We start from the raw sequence: 26,954 nt of genomic DNA, 5'->3' as shown, positions 1-26,954 counted from the left end.
TGCTGTCTTTGTCATGTTGTTTTCCTTGGTCTTGGCGAAACCGATTCTGTTAGGACGAATGGTGCCACAAGACCCTATTTTCTTTTTCAAGAGGTCTATGAAAAGTGGATGTAGAACCATCAGATGGGGTGATTGACATAGCAGTGGGGGGTGAAGACCTTGACCGGCGTGGGCGTTTGCTGGGGAGGGGTGGCTCCCACACAGCAAGCGGCAAGCGGTACCGGAGCGCCAAGTCTAGGTCCAAAAGGCTTGTTAACAGCTTCTACACCCATAATAAGACTGCTGAACAGCTAATCAAATGGCTACCCGGACTACTTGCATTGCCCCCCCCCACCCCCTCTTTTACGCTGCTGCTACTCTCTGTTTATTATCTATGCATAGTCACTTTAACTCTACCTACATGTACATATTACATCAATTACCTGGACTAACCTGTGCCCCCGCACATTGACTCTGTACCGGTACCCCCTGTATATAGCCTCACTACTGTTATATTACTGCTGCTCTTTAATTATTTCTTAGTCATCCATTTTTTACTTAACACTTATTTTTCTTAAAACTGCATTGTTGGTTAAGGGCCTGTAAGCATTTCACTGTAAGGTCTACACCTGTTGAATTCGGCGCAAGTGACAAATAACATTTGATTTTAAATGTCATCATCCAAATCCTCTGCATCCATCTTTTATCCTAAAATAAAGGGTTATATTGTTGTAAGACACAGAATTACAGTTAACTAAATTTACAAACCGACATTACTGTAAAGTAAAAACACCAAGCCTAAACTTTATCTGTACAGTGATTCACATAGGTGTTAAGTACACATAATGCAAACAGTAACAAGGCAGAGGTGAGAACCACAAATAAACAATGGCCGTGAGAGTTTAGTGGCCTCTCCGAAGTTACAAGGATGAAACTTAGAACAGCAAACTAATATGAAACACAGACAATAACTACTTTATATAACATTGAAATTACTTGTTACATAGGTCTATGTAAACTAAATCCAAAGCACAAAAAGCAGACAACTTACAGTTGAAGTCTTAGGTTGGACTCATTAAAACTCATTTTTTAAACCACTGAACAAATTTCTTGTTAACAAACTGTAGTTTTGGCAAATCGGTTAGGACATCAACTTTGTGCATGACACAAGTAATTTTTCCAACAATTGTTTACACACAGATTATTTCATTTATAATTCACTGTATCTCAATTTCAGTGGGTCAGAAGTTTACATACACTAAGTTGACTGTGCCTTTAAACAGCTTGGAAAATTCCAGAAAATAATGTCATGGCTTTATAAGCTTCTGATAGGCTAATTGACATAATTTGAGTCAATTGGAGGTGTACCTGTGGATATATTTCAAGGCCTACCTTCAAACTCAGTGCCTCTTTGCTTGACATCATGGGAAAATCAAAAGAAATCAGCCAAGACCTCAGAAAAAAAGTCTAGTTCATCCTTGGGAGCAATTTCCAAACGCCTTAAGGTACTACGTTCATCTGTACAAACAATAGTACGCAAGTATAAACACCATGGGACCATGCAGCCATCATACCGCTCAGGAAGGAGACGCGTTCTGTCTCCTAGAGATGAACGTACTTTGGTGCGAAATGTGCAAATCAATCCCAGAACAACAGCAAAGGACCTTGTGAAGATGCTGGAGGAAACAGGTATAAAAGTATCTATATCCACAGTAAAACTAGTCCTATATCGACATAACCTGAAAGGCTGCTCAGCAAGGAAGAAGCCACTGCTCCAAAACGGCGATAAAAAGGCCAGACTACAGTTTGCAACTGCACATGGGGACAAAGATCTTACTTTATGGAGAAATGTCCTCTGGTCTGATGAAACAAAAATAGAACTGTTTGGCCATAATGACCATCGTTATGTTTGGAGGAAAAAGGGGTAGCTTGCAAGCCGAATAACACATTCCCAACCATGAAGCACGGGGGTAGCAGCATCATGCTGTGGGGGTGCTTTGCTGCAGGAGGGACTGGTGCACTTCACAAAATAGATGGCATCATGAGGAAGGAAAATTATGTGGATATATTAAAGCAACATCTAAAGACATCAGTCAGGAAGTTAAAGCTTGGTCGCAAATAGGTCTTCCAAATGGACAATGACCCCAAGCATACTTCCAAAGTTGTGGCAAAATGGCTTAAGGAAAACAAAGTCAAGGTATTGGAGTGGCCGTCACAAAGCCTTGACCTCAATCCTATAGAAATTAGTGGGCAGAACTGAAAAAGCGTGTGCGAGCAAGAAGGCCTACAAACCTGACTCAGTTACACCAGCTCTGTCAGGAGGAATGTGCGAAAATTCACCCAACTTATTGTGGGAAGCTTGTGGAAGGCTATCCGAAAAGTTTGCCCCACCCAAGTTAAACAATTTAAAGGCAATGCTACCAAAAAAATAAATTTCAGACTTCAACTGTATAAAAAACGAAATACATACAGTAAATTAACTATATAAAGTCATTAAAATAATTTACTAACCAATCCAAAAAGGGATCAAATTCTTCTTGAAAGGAATCTTCTTTGGCTGAGTGGAAATACTTGTCCAAATAGCTCCCCTGATCTGAGTCTGACCAGTATTTTATTCAAAGCTTCTATGTCGGTATACTTATTCATTGCTGCCTTCTTTTTAGGTTCCTGTTCGATATTGTTAGTTTTTACCTTTTTCCCGCCCTTGAGAAGTAATATTTTATGTTCTCGGTGCGTGTCCTCTCTGAGCCAGGTAGCAATAGTTAGCAAAATATATAAAAAGGTTATAGGCCTTACCTTGTCCCTCCCAGGTCAACTGCATATCCCTGGAAAGCTTATCTCATTGGCTACAACACTGTCAAGGTGCCATAGTAGCCAATCTCCTGTGTAATGGATGCCTTCAGCGTGTAAGCAGGCGACGTCATATTTTTGAAGCAAAGATATAGTCAATGGTGTACATTCGATGTTGCCATTCAGTCATACATTATCAGATAACATGTTCAATAGGCTAGATCTGTTCCTACCAACCAAAGGATTAATTTGATACCCCCCATATAGCTATAGCGTGAACACAGACCAAATTGAAGCTTACCTTGTAAGATGTTTGGGGAAAACGTTATATAAAATTAACATTTTGACTCTCGGGGCTGGTAGTCAATAACGGTAGGTCACAGGCAGACAAATAAGACATCCTCATGATCTGTGGAGTCCCGGCTTTCGGTGTGTATTGACGTATTCCGTGTTTATTTCCTTTATGCTTAACAACGCTAACCGGAACGTCGGTACCAGCCATCTTGAAATGAGGTCATGGGCTCAGCCTGCCCGCATACATTCGTATACCCATATATGGTAGTAAATCATACCAAAGATTTTAAGGCACCGATCAATAGCCAAGATACTCAGCTTTCCGCAGACACCGTGCTTTTGCAAATAAGGCTACCGTTCTCATACCAGACTGAATTGAATATTATCTATGCATAGTCACTTTATGTACAAATTACCTTGACTAACTTGTACCCCCGCACATTGACTTGGTAACAGTACCCCAATATATAGCCTCGTTATTGTTATTTTATTGTGTTACGTTTTATTTTATTTTTTACTTCAATTTAGTAAATATTTTCTTAACTCTATTTCTTGAACTGCATTGTTGGTTAAGGGCTTGTAAGCAAGCATTTCACGGTAAGGTCTACACCTGTTGTATTCGGCGCATGTGACAAATAACATTTTATTTTATCTTTTTTGAAGAGCACAGCCAATACAATGCAGGAGTGGCTTCGGGACAAGTCTCTGAATGTCTTTAAGTGGCCCAGCCAGAGCCCGGACTTGAACCCGATCTAACATCTCTGGAGAGACCTGAAAATAGCTGTACAGTGACGCTCCCCATCCAACCTGACAGAGCTTGAGAGGATCTGCAGAGAAGAATGGGAGAAACTCCCCAAATACAGGTGGGCCAAGCTTGTAGCATCATACCCAAGCAGACTCCAGGTTGTAATCACTGCCAAAGATGCTTCAACAAAGTACTGAGTAAATGGTCTGAATACTTATGTAAATGTGGGGTATATTGTGTTTAGATTGATGAGGGGGGGGGTAATTAAATAAATTTTAGAAACATAACACAATGTGGAATAAATCAAGGGGTCTGAATACTTTCTGAATGCACTGAATGCTCGGTGCAGCACTGACCTTATTAAGCCCTTGTCCTGTGGGCTGAAAGGTCCCTCTCAGACCCCAAGTCAGCTAAGGCCCTGAGCAAAGACAGACATCCTGTTCTTGCCCTGCTTCGCAAACAAGAGCGGCTGTTAGGAGTCAAGCCCTGAGCAGATCCACTGGATGTCAGTGTCTCCCTGGAGAGGAACATGCGCCACATCCGAAGATCGGCCCACACAACTGCACAAAGCCTTTGGAAAATAAGTGCTCACACGTCCCCTCGAGATGCACATTCCCAAAAATTATTAACAAACATTGTGCTTCACTTCCTGATCTGATGACACTAAAACTAGGTATAAAGCAGGTGGCAAACGGCTTCGCTGAACACAGAGCAGTGTTGTGGTCTCTCTGTTATAGTGAATAGCTCTGCATTCTTTGGCTTGTGACTTGCAATCCCACCAACGCCAGGGTAAGGGATAATGGTTATTCATTCACCATTCACTCCTCCTCCATCCATCTCTCTCTCCCCCATCTGAAAAGTGGAGTTTCCCACAAGCTGTGGCTCAGCTAGATTAGTGGCTGGGAGCGAGAACACCTGCAGGAGTCTGACACCTGTTTAAGGCCAGTGGAGCCTGGGAACACAGGAGAGCAATAACCCACCCCCTCCACACACACACACACACACAGACACACAACCCTCCTCTTTAATCACTGCACCTTACCTCACTCGACAGCCCCAATTCACTACAACTCCCTTCCCCTTTCTATTCCCCGCCACCACCACCACAATTGCCATGGCTCCCCGCCTCCCTCCTGACCCTTCCAGCCTCAGTTGCTCAGTGGCCGGTGCCCAAGCTCCTGGTGCCGTATTACGAATCTGTTCAAATAAACAGCCGCCCACATAAACCCAGGCCAGCGGTGGCTCTGGAGGGAGAGCAGTGCTCCATGCTGAGGACAGGCACAAACGCTCTGTTGTGTGCAAATAATGAACTCCGCAACACAACTCACCAGCCCCACAGTGCCACGTGTATCTCATTACTGTAATTCAATGGGCAGGTAGGTACTGTGGTTGCTTTGAAGGAATCCTTTTGCACTGAATGGCACATAATAAGGTTGGACCACACACTAAAACTTGAAGATCAAATTTTATGCGGACAAATACCAATGTGCACTTACGGGATCAATTTGTTCTTTCTGATCTGGGAGATGTGAATTATTATTCTAACATCTCAAGCCCTTTGTTTAATATGACTCCAGTGAGTGCACAAAACAGGACAATATTTTTCAGAGGCCAATTCCCATAAACCAGGGGTTTCTTCTGTGAAGGTCCTGGTTGCACCAAACAATATGGCACTAAAACACCCATAATCCCCCTCTCTAGTCAGGCAACCACAACACCAGCTGTTCAACTGTCCTTACAGAGCAACTAGCTCTCACAGTCTCATGTCAGAATTAGACATTCATCTATGTTTCTCAAATGTCAAATTTCGATGTTGTTGCAAACATCACATTTCAAAGTGTTTAAGGTTAAGTTTAGGCATTAACTCACACTTTTTAAGGTTAGGGTTAAGTTTAGGCATTAACTCTGAAATCTTAAGGTTAAGCATTAACTCCGAATGGTTAAGGTAAGGGTTAAGTTTTGGGATAGACTTAAAACAGAAATCTCAAACCAACTTTCTATCGCTGAATTCGAACATGCAACCTTTGGCACCAGAGGCAAATGTTCATCCATGTTCCTCAGACATCACATTTTGAACCTTTGGAATCAGAGGCAGATGCTAACGCCCATCCGCCATCCCTGTCCACAATGCCCTAGCAAAACTGAAACCTACTTGAAGATAACAGAACTCACTGTTGCCCCTATTGGTCAGTTTCCACTTAATTTCCCGTCGTCCTCAGACATGGATGGACAGCGAATACTGACTAGTATCACGGGTGACCTGGCTGCACAGAGATGGGAGACTTTGCCTTAAATGTTTATCATAGTCCAAAACGTGTAGGAGTACACACAGCAGTGTTCTAGAATATTGAACCGTTGGCTTACATACTTTTCAAATTCTCAGCGCAGCTCAAGCAATTTATCAAACTGTCAATACGTTCAAATAAATAGAGGACGTGTACCGGAGCCGCGTTGGTTGGGAATTGTGGGGAGGTGCGTCTTCGGGCTGTGCGTCTCCCGCGGAAGGTGGTCTCAGAACCGCGTAGCTATGTCACAATGGTACTCAACATCTGTGGACAATGTTTTACGCTTTAGTGGTGACATCACCCCTGAGTTGGCGTCCAGGCTGCAGTGTGCTGACAGGCATCTGTGCTTACTCAGGTAGGCTGCCAAGCCTCCTCCTTTGCTGCCAGGCTGGCAGAGGGAGTCACACATATACACACACACACACAGGCTGTGCCCTTTGTCCTTGGTGTGGCTCCTCTGCACATAGCTTTGGCTCTCTCCCCAGGTTGCACCAGCAGGCTTGCACTCTGAGAGGGAGAGGGAGTCCAGATCAACCGGTACCCAGGCTCCATGGCAGCTATGCTCCATGGCAGTCCCAAACCAAGTTTTTTCTTGTACACAGTGCCAGAACACCAGACTCATTTACAACTAGTGTAGCACCACCTCAGGTCAGGAACGCTTGACTCATGCATAGCTTTGGTTGGATGCTCAGAGTCACAACAGAATTGCCGTGCTGGAATCCATGTGTGTGCATGTATTCCTTCTCTCTTTCTCATCTTTCTCTACCTCAACTTTCTTCAAGACCAGCCATATCCTCTTCTGACATAATGGGGAAAATAATAAAACATTCCCATATAATGTAATGTGAAGTGGGTGAGGTAATGTTACTGACGCATGTTAAAAGGCCACTTCAGGAGAAACTGCTTGTCAATTTGCTTATGACACATTAACAAGGATTGTATTGCCTTACACTGATTTAAATTAAAGAGGAACAGTGGCATTATGACGCATGGTAAAATATTATAATAATGCAATCCTAACTATACCCCAGCATTACTCAACAATTATGAGTAATGGAGCCTGAGACACACTGCCACAGTGAGCATCCATCAACCAACCAATAACCTGGCTACTAAATCGTAAGACACTCCTGTTCAGTAATCTCTCCACTGGCCGATTGACTGTGAGGTGAGTGGTGGAACTCAACGCACCGCATTCCGTCGGTTACACCGTTGCGGCTGCCTCCGTGAAGGTTAATACCAGAGATAGCAAAAAAGAGAAGTGGGGAGAGTAAGCCTAAGCCCTAATTTACATAACTGAGGTTCTGGAGGCTTCACTGTTATGCTGACCACAAGACCTGTTAATACAATAAACAGCTGCATGCTGAGAGATTGTGGCCTTTTTCATTTTTCATTCAGTGTTTATTTCCCTATGACCCCCCTGTCTGTCTGGACATCTGTTCAGCTGAACTGACTGACTGAGTCGAGGTGGTCCAGGCACTAAGCACTAAGCTGCAGTCTGTCAACGGATGTGGGAGAGAGGGCCCACAGAGGAATTCGTAAGCTAGCTAGGGGGAAGAAGAAAACAATAACAAATAATGGGATTTGCAAGAGGTCCCTTGATAGGTCTAGAAGGGTGGACATATAATACATACAGTGAGGGAAAAAAGTATTTGATCCCCTGCTGATTTTGTACGTTTGCCCACTGACAAAGAAATGATCAGTCTATCATTTGAATGGTAGGTTTATTTGAACAGTGAGAGACAGAATAACAACAAAGAAATCCAGAAATAACGCATGTCAAAAATGTTATAAATTGATTTGCATTTTAATGAGGGAAATAAGTATTTGACCCCCTCTCAATCAGAAAGATTTCTGGCTCCCAGGTGTCTTTTATACAGGTAACGAGCTGAGATTAGTGCTCCTAATCTCAACTTGTTACCTGTATAAAAGACACCTGTCCACAGAAGCAATCAATCAATTAGATTCCAAACTCTCCACCATGGCCAAGACCAAAGAGCTCTCCAAGGATGTCAGGGACAAGATTGTAGACCTACACAAGGCTGGAATGGGCTACAAGACCATCGCCAAGCAGCTTGGTGAGAAGGTGACAACAGTTGGTGCGATTATTCGCAAATGGAAGAAACTCAAAATAACTGTCAATCTCCCTCGGCCTGGGGCTCCATACAAGTTCTCACCTCGTGGAGTTGCAATGATCATGAGAACGGTGAGGAAGCAGCCCAGAACTACACGGGAGGATCTTGTCAATGATCTCAAGGCAGCTGGGACCATAGTCACAATTGGTAACACACTACGCCGTGAAGGACTGAAATCCTGCAGCGCCTGCAAGGTCCCCCTGCTCAAGAAAGCACATATACAGGCCCGTCTGAAGTTTGCCAATGAACATCTGAATGATCCAGAGGAGAACTGGGTGAAAGTGTTGTGGTCAGATGAGACCAAAATTGAGCTCTTTGGCATCAACTCAACTCGCCGTGTTTGGAGGAGGAGGAATGCTGCCTATGACCCCAAGAACACTATCCCCACCGTCAAACATGGAGGTGGAAACATTATGCTTTGGGGGTGTTTTTCTGCTAAGGGGACAGGACAACTTCACCGCATCAAAGGGACGATGGACGGGGCCATGTAGCGTCAAATCTTGGGTGAGAACCTCCTTCCCTCAGTCAGGGCATTGAAAATGGGTCGTGGATGGGTATTCCAGCATGACAATGACCCAAAACACACGGCCAAGGCAACAAAGGAGTGGCTCAAGAAGAAGCACATTAAGGTCCTGGAGTGGCCTAGCCAGTCTCCAGACCTTAATCCCATAGAACATCTGTGGAGGGAGATGAAGGTTTGAGTTGCCAAACATCAGCCTCGAAACCTTAATGACTTGGAGAAGATCTGCAAAGAGGAGTGGAACAAAATCCCTCCAGAGATGTGTGCAAACCTGGTGGCCAACTACAAGAAACGTCTGACCTCTGTGATTGCCAACAAGGGTTTTGCCACAAGTACTAAGTCATGTTTTGCAGAGGGGTCAAATACTTATTTACCTCATTAAAATGCAAATCAATTTATAACATTTTTTACATGCTTTTTTTCTGGATTTTGTTGTTGTTATTCTGTCTCTCACTGTTCAAATAAACCTACCATTAAAATTATAGACTGATCATGTCTTTGTCAGTGGGCAAATGTACAAAATCAGCAGGGGATCAAATACTTTTTTCCCTCACTGTACCTGTTTAATATTATTTATTCCAATGACTTGATAAGATGTAATGTTATTTATATGTTTATGCGCTTTGTAACTACAGTGTATGATCATATAAAAATGTGACGATAGGCTGATACTCTGGGGCTTTTCTTCTGTCATTTTCAAAGGGTATTTTTAAATAGCCTACATGAATATTGCTTGGTCTAAGGTATTCAAAGAATACACGAAAGTAGCCTATATAGAGTAAAATGTTGTTATGATTTTGATTAAGTCCAGACAACACACCCTATTAGGGTCATTTTTTTTCTCCCTTAATCATTTCACAATCAACTTTTACCAGTTGAATGTGGACTCCTGAGTGGCGCAGTGGTCTAAGGCACTGCATCGCAGTGCTAACTGTGCCACTAGAGATCCTGGTTCGAATCCAGGCTCTGTCGCAGCCGGCCGCGACCGGGAGACTCATGGGCGGCGCACAATTGGCCCAGCGTCGTCCAGGGTAGGGGAGGGAATGGCCGGCAGGGATATAGCTCAGTTGATAGAGCATGGCGTTTGCAATGCCAGGGTTGTGGGTTCGATTCCCACGGGGGGCCAGTATAAAAAATAAATAAATAAAATGTAATCACTAACTGTAAGTCGCTCTGGATAAGAGCGTCTGCTAAATGACTAAAATGTAAATGTGACACAAATATAATACTTTTTTGTATTACAATTCTTCTGAAATATTGCATTGAAATATGCTACTTATGTGATACCTCATTAAATATGTGCATATTTGTATATCACACAAAAAAAACATTCTGGACAATGGATGAAGTTTTATACATTGTGGATAAATACTTCTCCTTGGCTGAGAATCAAAGCCCCCACTTCAGGACCCTGGACAGCATATGGTCTTACTGTCTCTGCCACAAACCCCTCTACTGCACATTCATGTGCATTGGCAGAGAGCAGCAGCACATTAGGCTATAAGCGTTAACACATGCCTATGTTACAGACAGCCACTCTCTGTCATATAGGACCTAGGCCAAAACATAAAGGGGTGTTCTCCACAGTAAAACCAAAACATGAACTGTGCTTATGTCTTCAATAAGCTTTTTTGCAAGTCAGCAGTTGGAGAGTGATCAAGTTGAAGTCACACCCCAGTAACAGTAGCCTAACACGTCTGACCTCCTACCAGAGCAGACATAAAGGATCCCAGGCAGGGGCTGATCTGAAGGACTACTAAGCCCATGTGCACCACATGACTATGTAGTAGGCCTAATCCTATTGCAGGAAGTCCTGGTCTTTCCAGGTGACATACAGCAAACTTTAACTACCGCTATTAACTCAATTGCAGACATGATTACTGTCAGGAAAAGAGACATCATCTGGAGAGCTACTTGGAGTTTGACCTTTATATGACATACTTTATATAGGTCAACGTTTACGCCTAGCTTATATCATATAACCATAACATTGCACTTGATGGAATACAGTGAACAAGAGGAATTCTTCTTACCTGACTCGTTCTGCTTCTGCTCGTCGGCATTGATGTTGATGACTTGGATGGGGAGTCCGTCTGGGCCCACAGTGGCTGTAGCCCCGGTGGGCTTGTCCACGGCTGAGATCATGGAGGTCAAGGGGGCGAATGTGAAGTACTCTGTATCGATGTCTGTGGTGGTGTCCTGGCCTTCAGTCAAGGTTTCACTAGGGGACACAGGGATGTGAGTGGTGGGCTCTTCAATGACCTGATCACCTGAGGTCACATCATCAGCTGACGTCTCACTCTCGATGAGAATGGTGGCTGCTGTTGGGTTCACTGAGGAAGGTTGCTTAGAGGTCACGGTTGCATGTGAAGTGGTGTTAGTGGGTTCAGTTGGTGGGGCCTGTGTTTGACTCGCATCCTCCTTGTACAGAATGGCTGGTGTCTCTACATCATGAGGAAGAGGTTTCTGTGTGGGCTCAGCTTTAGAAACGCCTTCTGTCTCAGCCAGGTGAGTGACCGCTTGCACGATTGAGTATTGGGATGAGGGTGTGGTCGGGGCATCAGTTGCTGAGCCATCTAAAGGCTTCGATGATGACTTTGTTGGTATTGCTGAGCTTGTAGCTCCTGATTGTGTCGGGGTGGTGGTCTCCATGCCGGTGCCGGGCTCTGTATCACACACGATGGTGGTAATCATGGTTGTTTCATCCATGACAGTGGTGGTAGAGGTGCTTGTTGAGGGATCTTCATGCACTGCTTGGGTTGGTGGAACTGGTGGGGTATCCTCTACAAATCCTGCAGTTCCAATCTCATCAACATAGTCTGGGAAGGGGGTCGTTGAATGAAGGCCCTCCTCAGAGGATGGCTCTCTTTCTGGGGACGCTGTTGTGCCAATGGGACTGGATGAATCAGTGTGGGTGCTAAGTGTGCTTCTGTCCTCAGTGTTTACTGCCACTGTAGATGATGCCCTTGGTGTAGGTGACAAGGTGACCGCAGCAGAGGAGCCCAAGTCAACGATGGTTTCGGGACCCATTCCACTGCCCTCCACATCTTCAGTGAATAATGTCACCACCATACTGGAAGTGGCAGTGGATAATGTGGGTGGGGTAGTTTCAGTGATTACTGCATCAGAGGATTCCTCAAGGACCTCTGCTGTTGTGGGCAGCGCAGTGGCCTCAACTTCACTATGATCAATGGGTTGAGAAGTAGTTCCACTTACAGACGCATCTGGAGTGGTGGAGTCAATCAACATTGTGCAATCGTCTGTGGATTCAAGAGTGGAGGGCTGTTCAGTTACATGTAGACTGGACTCATATATAGTGTTCTCAGTACTAACAGGTTCATCTGTAGTTTCCTCTGAGGTGATTGGTTCAGTTGGTTCGGTTGTCGAAACTGATTGGGCGTCTATCAGGTCAGAGGTAATCTCTACAGTGATCCCTTCCAGGGTGGTTTCCTCTGTGTTTCCGTGAGCAAACATGGGTTCTGTGCTTGGAGAGGCATCTAGAAGAATGTCAGGCTGAACTGTGCCCACTTCTATCACAGAGTGATCCTCTGGTTCTTCTGTGGGCTCAGCCAGTCTCTCCCCAGATTCTGTCCTCGATAGCTGGGCCACGGTGGTATCTACGGACCCTTCAGGTTTGGCATCTTCTACCTGGATGGCTGCAGTAGCCTGAGGGGGAGCAGTGGAGGTAGAATCACCAGGATGTGGACTTCCTGTTGTGATGGGTGGAGCTTGGAACGTGTCTCCGCGGTGAGGGACCGACTCCACATGGCTTGGGCTTTCCTCAAAGTCATCGACGTTGTAATCGGGGAATGGTGTTGGTGTGAAAATGTCACCCTCTTGTTCTGCAGCGGCAGTGGTGTGTGGCAAGGTCACCTCCTCAAGATCGTCTTCATGTGTTTCCAGGGTGGGGCGAGGCAGTACCATACTGGTTGAGAACATAGACAAAGGGGCCGCTGTTTCGGCTGATTCTCCGGTCTCTGAAACAAGTTCAGAACTTGGGGTCTGAGTAGTGCTGCCTCTGTCCAGGGGAGAGAGCGCTGTAGTGGGACCAATGGCGGATGTGGCCAGCATGGGGGGGGGCATGGTAGCACCCTCCACAGACACTTCCACCCAGGTCGTCTGATTTATCAGCTCCTTCCTAGCTGAGGATGGAGAAAGAGAAATAAAGTGAATTACTGTCAATTAAATCCCCAGACCGAAAAACAGCAGACCAAAATAACCAATGACCAGCATAGGAACATTTGTCCAGGCCCAAAAATACTTTGTTACATAAGATCAGATTGATTAATAGCCAGTAAATTAATATCCCAGCGTTTTATTTTTGGACCACATAATTATCTAATCATTCTATTTTCAAACTACCTAGTTCCTGTCTGAGGCTCCTTGGCTGGTACCAGAATGGCATGTTTGTCTTGGCTATACCTTGCCAACTCACTCAGTCCACCAGGTTTCCCACAGCACTACCCACTTACAATACAGCACACATGCTGGTATATGGCACAACGCCAGTATAGACTTCAGTATAAACCCTACAGTGAGAAGTAGTCTTTAGAAGACCCAGCCTCTAGACCTACAAAATCTTCTTCCACAGCCAAACCTAAATACTGCAAACTCTGAAATAAAAAATAAAATGACAACAAAATAACAAAGAAAATAATAATGATTGATTAATATTATTGACTAATTGTTTATGAAACAAAGCAGAGTCATCCCCTTCTTTACCAAACTGCGGGCCCCTTCTTACAACATTCTGTACTCTTTCAGAGTTTATAATAATTTGTAACACTTCTTCAAAAGTCTTTCTTCTTGTGAGGAAAACAACTAAATGAGAGTGAAATACCAGGCATGGATCAATAACATTGTATTGACATGGCATGGGAGTGTAGGGCATGAAATAACTCTGTGTAAACATGACACTTAGAGAGACATCTTTGTCTTGGGGGACTTACCCACAAAGCTTTGACAGCTAGTGTTTTTACCCCTGGTCCAACCATGAATCCACCCTTACTCTCTAAGAAATAATGATATAATTCTGAAATGGTATGGAGGAGACTCTATGGAGCATTGGTTTTGGAAGCAGTTTCACAGCATCCACCCCAGAGGCTTGTGATCATAACAAGGGTGGACATTACCAAGCAAAGGTCATAAACTGTGTCTAGAAGTCCAATATTATCATGTTAATCCACTCTGAATGTTCTTTCCCCCCATTCCCACCACTGACACAGGCTAATTTACCTCGCAAAGGCAGAGAATGTAGGTGAGGTCATTTTCAAAGCTTTCTATTTCAGTGCACACTTTGAACGTTCATTTTACATTTCCTATTGTGTCTATGGGCACTCATGGACCATTAAGAGTGAATTAAACAGCACATAAACTTTTGTTGTGGTTTTGGGGAGTGGACCTGAGTCTTGTCTTCTGGTCTCTTCCACCCTGTCCTCCCACAGTCTCTCAATGTTTACTAGTGTTTTCCCTCCATGTGGTCCAGCTCCTGACATTTGTATTTATTCGTATTTTTTTATGTGGTCACTTGGGCTGCTCCTCCAATATTCCTATTACACAGACTAATAATAATTATGATCCCTCCCTATAAGCTACAGCACTGTATGAATAATAAAAGTTAAGCTGCTAAAAGACCAAGACTGAATTCCTCCCAGACTGCTCTGTGACTGGATCAAAGCTTGATTGTTCAGAAGGCACATACTCACTCGCTCTCTCCCTGTCCCTATGTCTGACCCACTCACACTCCCTCTCACACTCTCTATCTCTATCTCCCTCTCCCTCTCCCTCTCCCTCCCTATCTCTCTCATATACTGTACAGACACAGGCAGTGTGACAGCTTCAGGATCCTCTCCTCAGTGGCGCGACACAGACTGTGTAAAGCAGACGGCAACTGTTCAGCATTACGTACTTGCCCTCCTTCTCCAAGCAGCTATCTCTGATGTAAGGTGTGAAACACTTTTTTCCCTAGCAGGAAAAATAGACCCTGGTCTTTTAGAAAGCAGAGGGAGTGCATTATCTCACTGATGTTTGTGTGTGGACACTGTTACTGAGGCCTTTGTTTTCTCCAGTCCAGGGACCAATTATCCCTCAATTTTCCTCCTCTGCCACTCTTTCATCTAACTGACTAATGTTTATACAACATCTTCTTTGGTGTTTTTGTGTTCCTGGAAGGGGAAATTGTGAAGAATTCCAGCCAATGGAAAAGGGGGTACTTGAAAAGCACTTAGGTGAGAACAAAACCAAAAAGCACTGAGAGAGCTAAAATGGAATACACAAAGCAGGAGATCAGGGTGCCCTGTTTGCGTGACCTCCTAACCCTGTGGGTACTTATCACGGCGAGAGCTAGCGTCTCTCAGGGAGACCCAATAGCCTGGCAGGGGGTGGCTTATCTCGCCAACCCTCTTTTAAAAAGATGGAAAGGCCAGGTCAGAGGTCACCGAGGCTGACTGGTTTTAGAAGTCCGGCCAGTAGCTTCATCTATTATCCGAACGTCTGCTCTGATAACTACCAAGTGAGAGTGATGGAAAAGGGGCAAACTCTTGACAGCTGAAACAAGAGGAGAGAGGGGGAAAGAGAGAGATAGGTTGACAGGTGCTGTATCTACACTTTTCGTCATACTGAAAAGTGGTGGCTGATTCCAACTATCATTTGGCTTTACCCGGAGATAGTCATGTTTAGATGCAGTTTACTTGTATAAAATAAGTACAGTGCCTTCAGAAAGTATTCATACACCTTGACATATTGCACTTTTGTTTAGGGGGGAGGCTTCTATCAATGTAATTGTCTGCATAATTTCCAATCCTCCATATATATATATATATATATATATATATATATATATATATATATATATATATATATATATATATTATTATATTTTTTTAAATTATTATTTTCTTCTTTATTATTTTCCCTACCACTCCTCCCCTAATTGGAGTAAACTAATTAAATATATTTTCCTTCTTTCTTTTGTTGTGTTACAGCTTGAATTCAAAATGGATTAAATCAAATGTTTTTTTCTCACCCATCTACACACAATACCAGATAATTACAAAGTGAAAACACGTTTTTAGACATTTTTGCAATTTATTGAAAATGAAAAACATTTACATAAGTATTCACACCACTGAGTCACGACTTTGTAGAAGCACCTTTGGCAGCGTTTAGAGCTGTGAGTTTTTCTGGGTAAGTCTTTAAGAGCTTTCCACACCTGGATTGTCAAATTGGTTGTTGATCATTGCTAGACAACCATTTTCCGGTCTTGCCATAGATTTTCAAGTAGATTTAAGTCAAAACTGTAAGTTGGCCACTTAGGAACATTCATTGTCTTCTTAGTAAGCAACTCCAGTGTATATGTGGCCTTGTGTTTCAGGTTATTGTCCTGCTGAAAAGTGAATTCATCTGCCAGTGTCTGATGGAAAGCAGACTGAACCAGGTCTTCTTTTAGGATTTTTCCTGTGCTTAGTTCCATTCCATTTATTTTTAATATGTGGAGAGTGGTACTCGGTAAAGTGTGGTATTGGATTTGCCCCAAACATAACATTTTGTATTCTGGACAAAAAGTTAATTGCTTTGCCACATTTTTTGCAGTATTACTTTAGTGCCTTGTTGCAAATAGGAAGCATGTTTTGGAATATTTGTATTCTGTACAGGCTTCCTTCTTTTCCCTCTGTCAATTGGGTTAGTATTGTGGAGTAACTACAATGTTGTTGATCCATCCTCAGATTTCTCCTATCACAGCCATTAAACTCTGTAACTGTTTTAAAGTCACCATTGGCCTCATGGTGAAATCCCTGACTGGTGTCTTTCCTCTCTGGCAACTGAGTTAGGAAGAACGGCTGTATCTTTGTAGTGACTGAGTTTATTGATACATCATCAAAAATGTAATTAATAACTTCACAGTGCTCAAAGGGATATTCAATGTCAAAAATATATATTTTTACCAATAGGTGCCCTTCTTTGTGAGGCATTGAAAAACCTCACGTGGTCTTTGTGGTTGAATCCATGTTTGAAATTCACTGCTTGACTGAGGGACCTTACAGATCATTTTATGTGTGGGGTACATTTACATTTGACATTTTAGTCATTTAGCAGACGCTCTTATCCAGAGCGACTTACAGTTAGTGAGTGCATACATTTTTCATACTGGCCCCCTGTGGGAAACGAACCCACAACCCTGGCGTTGCAAGCGCCATGCTCTACCAACTGAGCTACAGGACAGCAGTACAGAGATGCGGTAGTCATTCATGCAACTTATTATGTTACTTGTTAAGCAAATTTTTACTCCTGAACTTATTTAGGCTTGCCATAATAAAGAGGTAGAATACTTATTGACTCAAGACATTTCAGCTTTTGATTTTCTATTAATTTGTAAAAATCTGAAGAACATAATTCCACTGACATTATGGGGTATTGTGTGTAGACCAGTGACAAAAACATCTCAATTTAATCCATTTGATATTCAGGCTGTAACACAACAAAATGTGGAAAAAGTCAAGGGGTGTGAATCCTTTCAAAAGGAACTGCATGTTATCAAGTATTTTAAAAGCGTATATTTGTATATTTTATGACGGAGTATGTGACACTGTTTTCTCTGCTCAACTGCACCAATGAGGTTATCCAAGGCTAGCCACAGAGAAAGACAACAAAAAATGTGTCCTGCCTTGAAGTGCAGTAATACAGGTAATAAAACTGGACAGATAATGATTGTGTAGGACTCTCCAACAAATTATTGGTCAATAAATCACCCATTAGTATCAGATTGGGCTATGCATCGAATTCAAAGGCATCATGAGTTTAGAATTATGATTTCACCCTCCTGTTAGCCAATCCCAATTTAGTTGCCAAGGTAACGGGCGGGAACCCAAAAGGACATGCAGTGAGGTCAGTAATTCACTGTACTGGGCTACACAGTCTAGCTCTAGCACAAAATGCACAACGCTCACACATTCTCCTATCAACAAACAAAATAAACACGAAAGTGAACATCCAAATAAACATGACAATCGATTCAAGATGAGTTATAGACATCATATTGCAAGAAGACTGTTTTGTAGACATTTCAGTATTTGTGTCAGAGAGGGTGCCGAAAATATGAGGATGGGGGGGGGTGGGGGGGGTGCAGGAGTTACACACTAAGAGGGTAACATCACGGTTACTCACAGCGCTGGCTGTGCTCTTAGAGTGCTCTTTCAAATCCAAAATGTAACATTTGCACATAGATGAGAATATAACAGTAAAATGCCTATGTGTTTTTACCTTTGAAGCAGTATGCTCCCAGATGGGTGAAGGGTTCTGGGAAGCCTGTCTGGTTCCTGTAGCGGTACATTGTCCTGACGCCCAGCAGACCGCCGCCACACTGCATTCTGGGTACCGCGACGGGGTGGCGAGCGCTGCCATCGGCCAGCCAGCCATAGTCACACCTGTCCAGACCCTGTCGCCAGGCGGAGTGGAGCTGACCCGGCGACGCCAGGACAGCGTTCCTGTTTTCACACTCCTCCTTTGCCTCCTCAAACGTCATCTTACGGGTCACAGGTGCGTAGTACACCTCACCTTAGACAAACAGGGATTACATGTAAAAGGTGACTTTCTAGTGACCGGTGATTGTCAAGCAAATAACTGTCGGTCTCATGGTAATTGACCGTTAATTAACATAAATACATTTAGCATCTCCTGGCTTCCACACATATCCTACAAACCACTGATGCAGACCTTTGGAACATCTACATTTTAAAAGTCTAATAAATCCATGTAATATAGTCTACACCTTCACAATAAATCAATGATTTATTTTAGACAGGTCTAAAGAAGCATGATATGAAGAAAAAGTAGTGTATTTCAGAATAAATGAATAGCATACTCTGAGTTGTCCTTATGTTAGGTCCTGATGTGGCTTTGCCAAATGGTTGTGGGATACACTAGTTCATTTAGCAGAAAAGATTTGCTTAGAATTCTGTGGCATTATTTTATATTATTTTATAATATGAAGAATACAATTGAACAAAGCTGAATAAAATATATATATATTTTCTCCAAACGATTTGAGGGAGTGCACACATGTGGCTATTCTGTGTTGAGCGGTTAACAAAGAAATAGGTACTCCTATGTACTTAATGTAGAGTTATTAATAAACTTTAGTTGTTCTACAAACGTTGGGCTATATGTTTGGATTTTTAATACATTGTAAGGCTGCATGATGCGACTCTAATGATGATTTGAAAAAAGTCGCTTGAAAGGCATGAGCTCCTCTTTGTTTTTTGCGCAGGCTGTACACACTTCATTAGTCTCTCATTCACAATTTGACAAGCACTTGATAATGCCTCGGATTTCACGGCGGCATCCCCTTTGTGGCCGTAATGCACCCTAAAATAATCCATGCCTTTTGCGGTCAGTGGTCGTTGTGCCCTTCTCCCTGAGTGCTTCCTCACTTACATGGCTCTCCATCATGTCATAAGGTTTTTCTCACAGGCTACAAGTGAAGACAGACCCATTGGGGATGCAACTGCGCGCGTCCTTATCCAATTCCGAGGTGCATATTGAAGACATTGGAAGAACTGTCCACATATACTTTTCGTCAGCCAACGAGATGAGTAGGCCTAACGAACAGCAAAATCACTAGCCTATGTCAATCTACTATGCCCCATAGTACAAAAGTCGACCTATTTTATTATGTGTGAGAAATAAATATTCCAAACATAGTCTGGGACAGTTGTGGGGTGCAATAGTTCCCAAATTAATACAACCGCTAGTATAACAACAACAAAATTATGCAATGTGGCTGACACAACAGATCAGAACGTTTAGCTTAAAATGTTGATTAACTATTAGGCTATTTCTTCACATTACAAGCGCAGCAATGCACACATGGCAGTAGGCTATAAGTGCGAATGTTCCATTTGCGGGAAAACACCATTATCAAAAGTGACCGCAAATGGGATTATGCATGTAATGCTTTATTATAAAGGTGCATTTTTATGGTGAAAATTATCTTCCCCAAACTTTAAACTCACACGCTGCTTATGTATGCCAGTTAGGCTCTAAACCCCTTGTAAACCCCTATGCTACATGAGATGTGCAACTATGATCCGAAAAAGTTGCCCAAAAAAGGCAGTTTCTTATGCTGGGCATCATTCATAAGTGATAATATATAAGTGATTGGCTAATATTGTCACCCATCAGACTATTCTTGATTTAATCTTGTCTTTACATATACTAAATAATATATGTGTGAAATTTGTTTTGATTTAATGGACCATTATCATGCACCTGTCTCGAAACAGGGGTAGCGGGGAAAAAATATATGTCATCTATGCACTTAATTAGCGAATGTAGGACGCTTTTCCTGTGGTTAATTTTCATGCCAGCCAGGTGGGCTATACTCCTGTTGTAAAGATAAACAAGGTGCTTAATATTAGGAAAGTTGAGAAATAAATATAGTTGGCCTAGTCTGCAGAAAGCTGATGGGATCCTCCTCTTTTTAGTAGAGGCCATCACTCTGTTTCCTAGTGTAATTGCATAGCCTATAGAAATGTTGTGCAACATGAGCTCATGGGCTCTCATGAAGTGTTTGATTAGATTTTCTAATACATTTGCATTGATGTCAGAGTGATTAGAGGGACAATAGAGTGCTGAGTACCAGGCAGTTAGCAAGTTTGGTAGGCTACTAATGACCAGCAGCAGCATCAGAGCTTGGAGAAGCCTAATTACCATGACTAAACGGTCACATGGAATTTGACTGCCTTCATGACTCGTGACCGCCGGTGTGGTGGTAATACGGTCACTGCAACAGCCCTAGGAATGAATTATATAATTCCAATTTGACCATGGTAGCAGTTTCATAGAGATATAGACCCATAATTACAACCCAGTGTCAATGCTGTGGAGGGCTCTGAGCCCAAACTTTCTCCCACTAATTCATTTAGGACTACAGTACAGCATTCATTCCATTATCCTGAGGTGGGCTAGCAATGCTGACTATGTGTTTGCACTCTCAAAGACGGTCTGTCCCTCATGCCATTAGCTCCCCCACAGTGGGTGTGGCAGTCCATTGTTAATGTGGTCAACTTAATTTTTTAAAACGTAGGTTTCCCACTAAATGAAGTAAACACTTATTGGCTGTGTTTTTAACTTGGCAACATAATCAAAACTTGTCAGAAGGAACTACATCTGCTCCTCAGCTGGCCCCCGTCACACTGCATAAAGATAACAATAACACTAATACACCACTGTTACACACGCCAATGGTATTATCTTACTCCTCGCTGACTGATCCAAGAGGATTTGACCTAATACTACCACGAGAAAGATGCTTGTGTTTGCAGAATGACACCTCCCCAGCAATATGACCCACATCCTTATATGGTGGAGGGATATATGTGGGCTAAATGTTGCATAGCCCAAATATTTTTAGTCTCACACCTGCACTCTTAGAAAAAAAAGGGTTCCAGGAGGTTTTTCAGCTGTCCCCATAGGAGAACCCTTTTTGGTTCCAGGTAGAAACCTTTTCCAAAGAGGGTTCTACCTAGTCCCAAAAAGGCTTCTACAAAGGATTATTCTATGGAGACAGACGTATAACCCTTTTAGGTTCTAGATAGCAAATTTTTTCCTAAAATGTGCCTTAGGTTTAGTGGCGTGAGGAGTGATGTTAGAGCTCATAGATGAGCGATGGGCATGCTGCACCTGAGGTTCAATTTGTCAGTAGGCTCAGCGTGTGTAGAAACTCACTTCTCCCCTAACTAGCATCAGTGTACTCTACACCTGTGCGTGGTTCCATTGGATGTGCTCATCCTGCATAGGTTTTCATTGGATGTATCACTAGGCCACTTCCTTCCACATTTTGTTCTCTTACCATTCAGCTTGTCCACATAACAGTACACATCATAGGTCTCTGTGGCCTTTCGGGGTCCATATGTCCTCACTCCAGGCTTCCCCTGCAGGTTGCCATAGCAGCCAGGTCTCGGTCTAGTGATTGGGTATCTAAACATGCAAAGAAAAGATAAGATCATGTAATTGATCGGCAAACAGAAATGTGATTGTGTCAGTCAACCTATAACTTCACACCATAAAATTATAACAAAGACAAAAGGGACTCCCAGGTGAGTTAGAATACAGCTGGAACTGTCACTGGCTTGAAAAATCTCAGTATATGTGCAGTTCACATTCAGACCAATTGAAAACTATGGCAGAGTGGGTCAAAACCAGTTACCAGTAGCCTGGGAGCCAGTCATTTTCTGATTAAACCAATGACTTCTACTTTGTCTTTGACACAAACATATAATTGATGGTCGTCTTTCTTTTTTTCTTATTTTTTGGGGGGGGGTAGATCAGCTTTAATACTGCAGATATATGTAATTGTAATTATCTGCATCATTTCCAATCCCTAATACTTTTGTTTGTAAATATATATATATATATATATATATATATTAAATATATTTTCCTTTACTATTTTCCCCTAACCCTACCACCCCCTCCCCTAATTGGAGTAAACTAATGGACAACAACACTTAAGCCTCTACTTCCAGCTTATATATACTATATCAATTTTACGGACACAATGTGTTTTACAATAGTTATCTTTTGTTTGTTTTTAATCCCAACCTCCAGCTACCATCAACCCCTCTCATCTATCTCTGAAGACCATCCAGTTTGTTTTCTATTTTGCTATATATTTTTAACTGTGTTGTGATGTTTCACAAAAATTCTGAAGATTTATATTCTCATAGTTTCTACAGATTGTAAATTAAAGATAAACATTTTTGCTAAAAGTATTATTATATCATTGATCGATTGACTAGGACTTTTCAAATCACCAATAGTGCTATCTGTGGAGTTAGCTCCAGGTAACTTCTTCAACCATTCCTGGACCTGCGACCAAAAACAAGCTACATATGGACAGTACCAAAACAAATGATCTAATTATTTGGTTTCTTCGCAAACAAAATCTGCAGAGCTGGGATGGTTGTATCCCCCAAATATACACTGCTCAAAAATAAAGGGAACACTTAAACAATACATCCTAGATCTGAATGAATGAAATAATCTTATTAAATACTTTTTTCTTTACATAGTTGAATGTGCTGACAACAAAATCACACAAAAATTATCAATCGAAATCAAATTTATCAACCCATGGAGGTCTGGATTTGGAGTCACACTCAAAATTAAAGTGGAAAACCACACTACAGGCTGATCCAACTTTGATGTAATGTCCTTAAAACAAGTCAAAATGAGGCTCAGTAGTGTGTGTGGCCTCCACGTGCCTGTATGACCTCCCTACAACGCCTGGGCATGCTCCTGATGAGGTGGCGGATGGTCTCCGGAGGGATCTCCTCCCAGACCTGGACTAAAGCATCCGCCAACTCCTGGACAGTCTGTGGTGCAACGTGGCGTTGGTGGATGGAGCGAGACATGATATCCCAGATGTGCTCAATTGGATTCAGGTCTGGGGAACGGGCGGGCCAGTCCATAGCATCAATGCCTTCCTCTTGCAGGAACTGCTGACACACTCCAGCCACATGAGGTCTAGCATTGTCTTGCATTAGGAGGAACCCAGGGCCAACCGCACCAGCATATGGTCTCACAAGGGGTCTGAGGATCTCATCTCGGTACCTAATGGCAGTCAGGCTACCTCTGGCGAGCACATGGAGGGCTGTGCGGCCCCCCAAAGAAAAGCCATCCCACCTGTGGACGTCGGGCCCTCATACCACCCTCATGGAGTCTGTTTCTGACCGTTTGAGCAGACACATGCACATTTGTGGCCTGCTGGAGGTCATTTTGCAGGGCTCTGGCAGTGCTCCTCCTGCTCCTCCTTGCACAAAGGCGGAGGTAGCGGTCCTGCTGCTGGGTTGTTGCCCTCCTATGGCCTCCTCCACGTCTCCTGATGTACTGGCCTGTCTCCTGGTAGCGCCTCCATGCTCTGGACACTATGCTGACAGACACAGCAAACCTTCTTGCCACAGCTCGCATTGATGTGCCATCCTGGATGAGCTGCACTACCTGAGCCACTTGTGTGGGTTGTAGACTCCGTCTCATGCTACCACTAGAGTGAAAGCACCGCCAGCATTCAAAAGTGACCAAAACATCAGCCAGGAAGCATAGGAACTGAGAAGTGGTCTGTTGTCACCACCTGCAGAACCACTCCTTTATTGGGGGTGTCTTGCTAATTGCCTATAATTTCCACCTGTTGTCTATTCCATTTGCACAACAGCATGTGAAATGTATTGTCAATCAGTGTTGCTTCCTAAGTGGACAGTTTGATTTCACAGAAGTGTGATTGACTTGGAGTTACATTGTGTTGTTTAAGTGTTCCCTTAATTTTTTTTGCAGTGTATAACATTCTATTGGTTGCAAGAATTTTGTATAATAATTTAAATTGAACAATTCTAAGTTTTGAATTTTGCGTATCAGTTCATAAACTATGTGCCATGGAATCGGTCTCTTCCCAACTATTTTGCAATCTATATGGCACAGCTGTCAATTTTTTGGTCCCTAAATGAAACTGGTATACTTTTTAATTAATCACAATGTTCTTTAACCAATGTTGGTCTTTAATGCAGGGCCAACAGACAAGTTCCTTAATTTTTCCCCCTTCCACTTGCCTCTTCCATTTTTGCATTAATGCTGCAATTAGTTTGTTGTAATTTTGGTAGAGCAGACATGTCCATATATTTGTGTTAGCTGCATGTGTGACATAACTCCACCAGTCCTATTTATGGTATCATTTACAAAGATTACACCTTTTTAAAACATATTTTCAAAATAATCATGTTTTTTTAATCAATTAGTATATTTGAGTTTAACCACAATATTTTTTGTATTATTTGTTCTCTTTTCTGGTGGATTAAACTGAAATTGCAACCAACTTGCTATGGCTTGTTTTAAAAATAGCAAAGTTTTGGAGATTATTTCATTTTCTTACCTAACTGACAGATCTGCGATCCAGCCAGCATCGCAGTGGTCAAAGCCGTCCTCATAGGCTGATTTCAGCTGGTCAGGCGTGGCAATGGAGGCGCCTATGGTTTGGCAGGCCTGGACAGCACTCTCATAGTTCATGGTGTACCTGCTGGTACTTGCCCGGTAGTGAAACACAACACCTGGGAATAAACACATACACACATAAAGACATATTTGGTCCTGTGTAAAAAAGTAAAATAGTAAAACTGAATCAGGGGTAATGTCTAAAGCCTTGCTCACATTGGCAATTTGAAGTGACTCAAAAAATGTTTTTTTGCATATCCAATTCGAATCTGTTATTTTTCCTGCAGTCTGAACAGCCAAAAAGCACATGGAATCGGATATTTCAAGCCACATTTCAAACCATCTTCGTAGATGGTTTGAAGTCAGATACAAATCTGATTCTGTCCATGACAGGCATAGTTGTCACCTTAGCTTGCTACATAACTTCTGCGAGATCAGCCTGCACCACTGCCCACACACCTGTCGTTACTATGACAACTAGCGTAGCCATGTCAGCAAATGACTGCTGTCTGAACACCCACAAATCAGATTTGGCCACTTGTAACTTGCCGTTTGTACAGTCAATATTCCCAAACCGATTTGATAAACAAAACTGATTTGAGCATTAAGGCCTGCAGTGTGAACAAGGCTTAATAGCACACGTGTGAAATAAATCAGGGTCTATGTTTCTTGTGATGATACAGTATATTACAATTTAGTGGAAGATTACTAGAATACTCTGCAATGACCACAAGATAAAAATGATGGGAACCACCAACAGACTCCGAATATAATCAAATGTGCACAGTACTTAGGACTATACTGTAGCTGAGTATTCAATTCCTTCCTATGGCATAGCCACTCCATAAGTGATGTGTCCCAAGTGACAATACATATAGGATAGTGTTGAAATGATTCCATAGTAATTATAATCAAAAGCATTAAGAAAACCCATGTGAGATAAATCTTTAGTGAGAATGTGTGCCTCTAGCACAAAATGCAGGAAACCCCTAGTCTACAGTTGATACATGTGTTCCCTAATTTCATCTTGACTGAATGACACATTGAGGGAAAGTGCTTTGATTTGTCACTCAAATGTATCCGCCACCCCCACTACATTCAAAGGTTGGCTCATTAACTTCATCTGTTTAGATTTTTCCAACATGAATTTACCAGAGTGTCAATGTGCCTAGAATATTTTTGCTCCAGCATAAGGGAAGAAGCAGAGAAACTGACTATACTTTTTACTGTAAATGTTTTGAGTGTGGATTAAGTAAGTATAAGCAAAACCATAATGGCAAATATAAGCATCATAACCAAAACCGTTTTTCCATAGCCCACAAGACCGAACTGGGCATACTATTATAAAAGCTAACCTTCACTCGACCTCTTATAGATTGTTGAGAGGTGTAAATAACAGGGGTGAAAACAGACAGAATAAAAACAGATGACACCAACCGTTGACATTGAGGTTGACCGTGTCCTGCGTGTCCTCGATGCCGTACATGACCTCGCAACGGTAGGTGCCGGCATCGCTGGCTCTGAGCTTCACCATGGTCAGAGAAGAGTCCCCCACATCCTCTGGGTGGCTGGGCACCGACACGCGATTCCTGTAGATGGAGCCTATTTTAATCTTGCCGTTTTGGGCCACCAACACTGTGAATTCCTTTTCCCCATCCATTTTGGTCCATTTGATGCGCAGGTAGTCGGTGCTGGGGGTGGTGCCTTTGGCGTTGATGGTGGGCATGGTAGTGGGTATGGTGGAGAAGTGGCACGGCAGAACTACCTTCCCCGAGAGGGAGCCACTCACGGGCCTCATCATGGTTAATGTGTTGGAGACTGGGAAACAGTACAAAAGGTCTAGGTAAGGCAGTGAAAATAGATAGGTTACTGAACAAGTGCATGTTTTTTCACAATCAATGGAATCAGAGAATAACAATGTCAGCTGTGGCACAATATCAGCATGGGTGATATTGGACAACAACAACACACAATACATTGATTCAAGGTTGTGCCCTTTGACCACACTATCCAAGTTTTTCCTCTATTTGTTTATATAAAGTCTGTGACATGGTCTTAATAAAAAGTAAAACATTATATCCAAAGTTCAAATCACTCTTTAAGGACGTTTAATTAGTCAAGTGGGTAACACTTTACATTAAGTTGTCCCTATTACTATGTAACTACACAGTAATAACTGTAGTAACAACATTGTAATCACATAGGTGTTACTATGTAATTACATGGTA

The 26,954-nt window shown here is 42.6% G+C and overlaps 1 protein-coding gene across 1 annotated transcript in view; it reads right to left on the bottom strand.

The window, feature by feature from the left end:
• LOC121550636 (versican core protein-like) overlaps nucleotides 1–26,524 on the bottom strand; it is a 61,338-nt gene extending 34,814 nt beyond the window's left edge. Inside the window, exons 1-4 of the mRNA XM_041862967.2 lie at nucleotides 26,164–26,524; nucleotides 24,668–24,842; nucleotides 21,596–21,723; nucleotides 18,007–18,300 (exon numbers count right to left, since the gene is read on the bottom strand). Coding sequence (XP_041718901.1) covers nucleotides 18,007–18,300; nucleotides 21,596–21,723; nucleotides 24,668–24,842; nucleotides 26,164–26,524 — 958 coding nt within the window. The remainder of the gene's footprint in view (nucleotides 1–18,006; nucleotides 18,301–21,595; nucleotides 21,724–24,667; nucleotides 24,843–26,163) is intronic.
• Nucleotides 26,525–26,954: the final 430 nt, after the last annotated feature.

This window comes from Coregonus clupeaformis, chromosome 18 (assembly GCF_020615455.1).
Source record: "Coregonus clupeaformis isolate EN_2021a chromosome 18, ASM2061545v1, whole genome shotgun sequence".
Taxonomy (NCBI): domain Eukaryota; kingdom Metazoa; phylum Chordata; class Actinopteri; order Salmoniformes; family Salmonidae; genus Coregonus; species Coregonus clupeaformis.
This window is presented reverse-complemented; position numbering and strand designations above follow the sequence as displayed.